We start from the raw sequence: 8,649 nt of genomic DNA on the forward strand, positions 1-8,649 counted from the left end.
AACCGTAAAAAGGCTTGACACAGGCGCTTGAGAAACCGTATATATTTGATTTGTCAGTTTTTTACTACTTTTGAAAGAGGGAACGTTTAAACAAAATACTTCAGATTAAAATGACAAAAATTCATCACGTGTTTTCTTTCTACAGTATGAATTCGGGGCAAGTTGAGATAATTAAGTAGAAAAAAAGGGGGGTCTGGAGGAGGGTTATATTCTATACAATGGGCTGTTACTGCCATTTACTTTTTGAGGTTACAAAGATTTTGCCTCTTCGGATTAGTCATACTCAGCTCAGATCAGAGATGCACAGGCCCAAAATAGTTCTTCATGACAGTGATCAGTTTTCCTGGTGGGGCAAGGGCTTTAAAAAAATTCTCCCATAATCAACTATTATACAAGGACAAACTTGACCAAACTACATCACCCGGTGTATATCACATATTTATTGCATAATGTAAGATTGATATTACAGATGTTTCCAATGTCATCATAACCGATCAAACAGCTTTCCTTTGTTAGAAATCTTACTGGAAAGGACACAATTGGAGAACGTAAAAGTATGATAAGCAGATCAATAATCACACAAGTGTATATAGAAGTCGTCTGGGAGCAATGAAACAGAGTTTGGTAAAACAAATTAAATAGATCAGAGGTGTTTTTAGAGTGCAAGATGGCTGAGATGATGAATTAGCTGATGTCTTCATAGTTCTTTCGTTTTATGTCAATACACAAGCACAAGCCTAATATCACTCCAAAGACCTGTAACAAGCAAAAAAAAATAGCGATTGCTATTTTCACTCACAGAAAAATGTGAAACTGTTATGTTGGGATTCCCCAGCAGACCTTTTTGTTAACTTTCTCCTTGTCCTGTCCACAGCCTTGACTCTTCAATAAGCAACAGGAATCTGGCACGGCATCGTGGTTTTCCCAGCCTACACTTTGGGACCAGTCAGCGTAACTACTTGCACCACAGCATTTAAACTGCAAGAACAAGTTATGATACAATGGTGTCAGCTGCTCACTGTACTACTTTTACATAAAGATTAACTATGTTCCTTCCCTCTGTTGCTCCTCATTTTACAGCATAATCACATTCAGGAGCGATTTCTTTGCAGGCAACACGGTATAGGGGTTCAACTTAGTGTTAAAATAAATGTCCTAACTTACTTATATGGAAGATCTCTTTTTGGGATAACTGAAAACATTGTTTTGTCTTTTCATTTGTTGTTGTGTAGGTTTTAGATGTTGAAAGTTTAAAGTAATTTGTACAAATATGTTTATAGAAACCATGAATATGTACAGTCTCACGGTTTCTCATTAAGTGTTTTGACAACAACACTGACCCTATTCCTTATTCTCTACAAGCCTTATTAAGCAGCAAACAAGCCTACAGCAGGAAATTGGAAGGGTGGTGGTTTTGCAGTCCGTGCACATGGATTATTAAACTGTGCTCTCGGTTTTGCAATAATAATCCATGCGCATGGAATCATGGTGGCACTTGCTGGGCTGTTAAACCCCCCCTCTCATTCCTTGTAAAAGTATCACTTGACAAGGTAGTAAAAAAAGAAGAAATCTGATTATTCTTATGATTTTGAAAGACATGGAATGACAGCTTTCTTTTTTCTTTCCTTCTTTATTTATGTTGGCAACTTGGCTGATAGGAACTACATTCATCCATCCATTTTCTATACCCGCTTAATCCGTTAGTTGGGTCACAGGGGGGCTGGAGCCTATCCCAGCGGTCGGAACTACATCCAAGAAATTGTATTATTGTTGCACTGGTTCATGCACAGTTAGCACAGTTATCCTGTACACAGTCAAGACATAACTCATTTGTGGTTCTACGAAGGTGGAACGAGCTACCAAGTGCTTGAGAGCAGGGTCCCCCACTCCGGTTTAATAAATCCCTTGAACACTCATCTTTTCAGGGAACCCCTCCTCTCCTAACATCTGTAACACCCTAACCTGAACTTACTTTGTATTACCTTACCTGTACTACTTTTGCTCTGTCATTGGAGCAGATATGCATCGATTTTGCACAGATGAAGGTTTTTCTTCGTCTGACCTTGAACAATGTTCCTCCATTGTAAGTTGCTTTAGATAAAAGCGTCTGCTAAATAATTGAATGTAAATGTAAAATCTCAGTGCATATCATACAGATCCTTACGTAGATGTTGATAGCATGAATTGGCCTTTGCAATTCCAAATTCATTTCATATTGTCTATTCATATGCTCTTGCAGAACACCTTTAAATCTCAGTGGCTCTTCAAGACAAATTATCATGTTTTTCTCATTCATTTACACTTTAACAGCAACAGAGCTACCATGCAAGGTTCTCTCGGGCATCATTGACACTTTCGTGTTTCGTGTTTTGCCAAGTGACACTTAAACACCTGGAGGGACTGAGGATCACACCACCAACCTTCCAGGTTGCCTTTTGACAACACCTGTGTTATCACCTGATCCTGAGGCTTGCTTTGAAGTGTGGCATAGTTTGATAAGCCAGTTGCCACAAACCCATTTCTCATTACTCAGTATTTTTTCCCTTGATTAGGATAAACTGCTCTGCAAATATTTCTGTCATGTACCACACATTCTCTCCAGCCTCTGAAGCATCACTTATATCTACAAAACGTTAAGCTCTGCATGTGTCACCTTTTCCTGAATCCTGTCGATGGCGTGTCTCTTCTCCAGGCTGTATTCATTGATCACCCCTTGTGCTTTGGTGTTCAGAGCACTATTCATCTGAGTCATCTGCAGAAGGACAGTCTACAGAGAAAATAAGATTAAAATATTGTCTTGATGGCACTAGAGCTTTGTTTTTTTTTCAAAGTAATGTCACATCTATTATCCCTTCAGAGGCACTGTTATTTTTTGACCTTGATCTCAAGCAGTCCCCTTTGGGAGGGATTAGTTTCTTACCCTGCTGCGAAGTATATAAAAGGCAGCTCCTGTGAATATCTCTAAAAGGATGATCACTATCAGAATGCAGATGAACTAGTTAATGGAGAAACAGAGTGAGAGAAATCAGTTCCATCTCTGTTTAATGATCTTATGTCATATGGAGGACATGATGTCAAACTCAATCAGGAGCAGATGATACTTACACAAGACACCATGGAAGAATTGTTAATGAATGCCCCAAAATGGCCCAAGATGGATATGAGGGTGATGGCAACACCCACTGCAATGAGGACTATAGCAATCTTAGACAAGCTGTTCCCTGTAAAGGTTCCCATCTGTGCATAAGTCGAATATTGCAGCACTCCAATTGTGATAAGGGCGACCCCTGATGCCTGAAAAACAACTCAACATTAATGCTGTGCTGCATATAGCAGCATTAAACGCCATGAACCCAGTTCTGCTTTTAATGTAATGGCAGTCTCCTGCTAACCTAAATCACTGAGAGGAAAAACTAAAAGCAAAGCGGGCAGGAGAATGATCTAGCTTTGCTCACAAGTAATGACATTTATGTGTGAATCGTTGGCATATTTGAGGTACAGTATTGTAGTGTAGAAGTTGTCTTTAGATATTGCTCCAAAGGAGCCAGACTTCCTTGAAATCTTCTCAAAGTTTTCTTGAGCGATAGCACTCCAGGCTTTTGGAAGCTCTTTCAGTTGTTTTTATTTGGACATTGGCTGCTTTTCATTCACTTTCAGTCCAGTTCCTAAATGCCACCATGTTCAGATGATTGCATATTTGACAACTAACTGAAATATTGCTCTGGTCCAGTAAGCTAACAAAAGCAGCAGTACAGAATTTGTTCCAGTTTCTTTAGTTGTAGCTAAAGAAAATATCAAAGATAATATACAATATTATTGGCAGACACAGAACGTAGTTCTGGACCAAAAAGGAAGGGAAACAGGGAGAAAAGGCTGAAGTATGCCACATGACACAAAAATGGAGTGAAAAAATTGGTAACAGGTCTCATGGAGCAGTAAATCCTCCCCAGAGCCCGGAGCTCAACATTATTGGAGCAATGTGGGATCATCCTAACAGAGAATGAAATATATGGCAGCCAACGTCCAAAAAAGGGCTTAGCCTGGAGAACTATTCCCGAAGACTACTTAAAAGAAATGACAAGAAAGCTTGTCAAAGAGGGTTCAGGCTGTGTTGAAGAATAACGGTGCTCAAACCAAATATTGACTTTCGGGCTTGTTAGGATTGTACAAACTCTGTTTTGCTTATTCCAAATTTGTTTTTGCACATAATCATAAATTGCTGCACCCATTTCATAATACTAATACTTAATACTACATAAAATATTTCTTTGCCTCCTCTACCTCCTCTATCCTTCCTATTACTATCTCTACTTTTCCTGATCAGCTTTTCATACAATCAAGATTATGAGCTTTAAAAAGTCCCACTGTCTTTAACTCAGTTTATTGTATTCCTTAACCCGATCGTCCCCTCTCTCCACACTTTCATTCAAAAATTAAATGAGTGCCTTTACTTACCAAGAAGAGCGTGTTGAAGAAAATAAACACACATTTGATGCTGCAGAAACCGCACATCGTGAGGCTAGGAAAAGTCACTGATGTGTTCAAGTTAAATAAGGAAAAGGGGAAAAGTTGTCTTTCCTTGATCAAGGTGTGAAAAGAGGCAGTCTACGCTCCAAGTGCAGTTCAGTGGTGAGTGTCCTACAACCATATGAAAATTAACCGGAGGCCTGATAACATTTGAAAATGATGTATCAGATGAAAATATAAAGCTCCTGTTAGAAGCTCCTGTTAATTTGCATTGCAGCATTACATAATGCTGATTGGTAGAAGCTGAACAAAGTGCTAATCTAACAGTAGGCAGTCTTCTATAAATGGACAGGTAATGCGTACCTGGGACTGTGGGTAACGCATCCCAACTCTTCGACTGCACGAAACACAAAACTTTCACTTTGTTTTTTCTCATTTCTCATGACTCTTTATCTACCATTATAGTATTTTCATGTATCTTTCTGGAATGTTTTCCAGTTGGCGATCAGGGGTTGTTTTACTAGCCCCAGTTTGCATGATACCTTCAGCCACTGGCATCATAAGAAAATGCATTCATGCATTCATTTTAAACTGTGGTGCAGCATATTACAATACTGTGAACAAGAACAAAGCTCTGCAAAACAACCAAAAATGCAGTGAACCTATATATAGATTACAATTTTAAAAAAGTGTTACCAGAACACAGGACAAGATTTCTAAAAACACAGATTTTATTTATTTTTATGGTGACGAAAGAGCTCTCTGATCAGTTCTTCTGTGCTTGCTTGTTTGTTTTGTTGTTTGTGTATTGTGTAAGCTTATTGGGCAACTATATGAGTGCAAGAGGGGCATGTGTAGGCATGAGCAACAGGGAAAGGAAGAGCAACTGCAAAAGAAAGACAAGAAAAGAGAAACTACTATGTACAAATTACAATAAAATACACACAAGCACAATATCAAAAACTGTTCAGCATATGTCTGAGTTCCATCACCAACATATGAATGTGGAGCCACTGCAGAAAAGTCAGTTTGACTCCATAAGCTGGAAAAGGGCCGAGGCCTTCGGCTGCAGCATGAAGAGAGCTGAAGGGATGCCAGAATGTCTTCTGTTCCTCACTGCTTCAATCTCCTCGGCCCCCTCGGTGGTTTCGCTTTTTTCCCCTTTCCTGCTTTTCTTAGAGCTCAAGCCAGAGTGCATCAGGCTGTGAGGAGGCATGCTGCTTTGTAATTTCAGACATAGCATCAAAAACTTCCCTCTGTTTTTCCTTCTGTCCTTATAAACTACTGAATCACAGCTGGATCCTTGAATGTACATTGCGGTAAATGTGATGATAAAACATTTTTGGCTGTGTCAAGAAGTTTTTCTGACAAAGCTGTAATGTCAAGAGACTGGTTTATCGGTCGTGGGTCAAAGGACATTTATGAGCACTCATGTGCATTTATCTTTCTTCTTCTTAACACTCACTCTCTGTTCATGCAGCTATGTCGGCCTTTTCACATTTGCATGCAAAGAAATTCAGAGAGAAGAGATAAAGAAAATGATTTCAGATTACAGCTGTGAAGTCCTCATCTGTTATGATAGTGTAATGGTAACGGTATGGACTCTCCATCACCAGTTGATTATTTCTGCTGGGTGAAGTGTGCACCACAAGAGGGCACACCGAACTCCTTTTCAGCCTTCACACCTTGAACTCATTAACAACCAGACACAGGCTTGCCTCAATAATACCAGGCCTGCCTTTTGTTTGTTAGTGGAATGATGCTTAATGGAGTATGCAAATATATAGAAATATAAAAAAGTTTGTCTTTGAGGGAGTTTATGGGAACAGGCTCTATGATGATTTACACAGCAGTGGGATCTCTTTGAAGAACTTCATGAGAACAGGAAGCAGAACCATTACCATAGTTGGAAGTACTCAGTCACAGAAAAAAGACACTGTCCTTCCCCCTCTGCTTTTCCTGTTTTGAATTCCACAAGACTTGCTCAAAGCTTTGAATTCGTTCTGGACGATAAGAATAATTATCCAGGCAAGACGTGGTGCTGTGAATCTGCCTTGTATTGAACAATTCAAAATGAAAGAAGAATGTACAGTAGTGTTATTGATGTACAGTGGAAAGATCCTTAAGGGTTGCAGGTATCAAAAGCACAAAATCTTCCTAATTTTTTTTCAATAGTTTTTATCCTATATGGTTGTGACTGCAAAATAGACCAAAGTTGAGAAGATTTGTATTCAGCATGGCATGGCTGATGTCTTGTTACTTTGAGCTACTATTTTCGTTCATTAACTAAAGGCCAATTTATGGTTGCACATTTGCAAAGCTCTCACTTTCCACTGAATATTTATGAAATTTAACCAACACAGAAGCAAAGTATCTGTCAGCCTTTATTGATTTAGTGCATTTGCATGGCAGTTTTTTTGTTTCATTGACCACACAAAGCACTTTTCACTACAAACTATTTACATACACATTCATGCAGCACATTTTAGTCTATACAAAGGGAGCCTGTTCCTTGATCTTTCTCTAACAGTCGTTGATACCAATTAATGCAGCCTGGGATCGGACCACTAATCTTCTGATTGGTGGACAACTGCTCCACTTCCTGAGCCACAGTCTCCTACCAGGATGAAACTGTGCTTAGGTTAGATACTGATTGGTTGCAAGTTGATTTGAACTGAGATGGGGACAAACACAGCAAAAGCAAAGGAAATCAATGAAAGTCAAAGAGAAACACAGAGAGCCGCTGCACTGTACAGTCTTAATGTTTAAAGCATGATAAACTACATTAGAAATGACTGGATGTTTCACCTGAGCAGCAGAATCTCAGAATGAAATGAGGAGAGCAAATACCAAGTGAAACCTTACCTGAATACCAGTGAAATAATTGATTTATTTAGTGGCTTTAATGATCTAGACACTGTCAAGCTATAGAGAACCTTGTGAACCTTGGATCGCAAACAGATGTTGCGACATCATATCAAAATTCAAAATATTGGATATTCAAGCCTTCAAGCCACTCAATATCACAAAAGGACCAACAACATTAAACCAAACAAAAGCAGCCAACATTTCAGATTGCCCCACATATTTTTGAGATGACCCCAAAAAGTACAACCTCAATTCGAAGAAAAGATACTGTGAAATGGTAACAAAAGCAGGAAAGCAATGATTTACAAATCTCATAAAACAATATTTAATTCACAATAGAATACAAGAACACTTAATATGTTGAAAGTTAGACATTTTATTGTTTCACATGAAGATATTAGCCCATCTTGAATTTGATGGCAGCAATATTGGCTTTGCAAATAATTCAATTCTGTTCTTTTTTTTTTTAAATTCATATTTTACACAGTATCCCAGCTCCTGGTGTGGTGGTTAGCACCTCACAGCAAAAAGAATTCCCAGTTTAAGTCTCAGATGGGGGCCTTTCTGCGTGGAGTTTGCCCCCGTTTATGTGTGGGTTATCTCTGGGTACTCTGACTTCCTTTTACTGTCTGAAAACATGGCAGTTGGGATAGCCTCCAGCCCCCATCCATGACTGCGAATTGGATTAGGGATTAATGGATGGACAGCATGCCAGCTCTTTCAGAAATAGGGCTGTGGGTTTGCTGCTGCATCTGCTCGGCATTGGTGATGTACCACTTTGTACACGGGGTACCAAAACCCCAAAAGAAAAACTCAAAAACAAGATTGAAAGAAATCACCAAGACGCAGGAAACACAACTATCCAGAAACAACAGCAGTGATTTTTTTCAACGACCCAAACATGCTGAAAATATATACACATCCTCTTCCTGCAGAGAGCACAAGCAGTGTACAGAATGTTCCGCTCTGGGCTATGCAGCAAGAAGCCCCTTCACATCTGTCAACCCCTGCATCAACATGTTAACATGATGTAACAAAACATATAGTACTTTGTACTTTGGAAAACATGTAAAAATGAAAATAAACCTTCACCAAGTCCAGCAACACTGATCCACACAAAGGATCAAATCCTGAAAGAAAAAATGTTGTACTTTTTTGTGTCTTTGTTGTATTTTGTGGCCTAAACACATCTTTCTGGCAGAGTGCAGCATCTCATTTTCTTTTCTTTTGTATAATCCACCTAAAAGTTTGCAAAAATGAGATTTACAATGTTCCACAATGTGTTTCTCTTTGTCCGTCAGTAAACAGTTAAGC

The 8,649-nt window shown here is 39.0% G+C and overlaps 1 protein-coding gene across 1 annotated transcript; it reads right to left on the reverse strand.

Moving 5' to 3' along the window:
• Positions 1-454: 454 nt before the first annotated feature.
• LOC140278366 (CD63 antigen-like) lies at positions 455-4,614 on the reverse strand. The gene is given in 5 exon segments (XM_072373351.1): positions 455-978; positions 2,654-2,767; positions 2,921-2,995; positions 3,106-3,294; positions 4,456-4,614. Coding segments are annotated over 5 exon segments (729 nt in total). The 5' UTR covers positions 4,513-4,614; the 3' UTR covers positions 455-684.
• Between the last annotated feature and the right edge of the window lie 4,035 nt (positions 4,615-8,649).

This window comes from Leuresthes tenuis, unplaced genomic scaffold (genome assembly GCF_036924035.1).
Source record: "Leuresthes tenuis unplaced genomic scaffold, fLeuTen1.0.hap1 SCAF_20, whole genome shotgun sequence".
Taxonomy (NCBI): domain Eukaryota; kingdom Metazoa; phylum Chordata; class Actinopteri; order Atheriniformes; family Atherinopsidae; genus Leuresthes; species Leuresthes tenuis.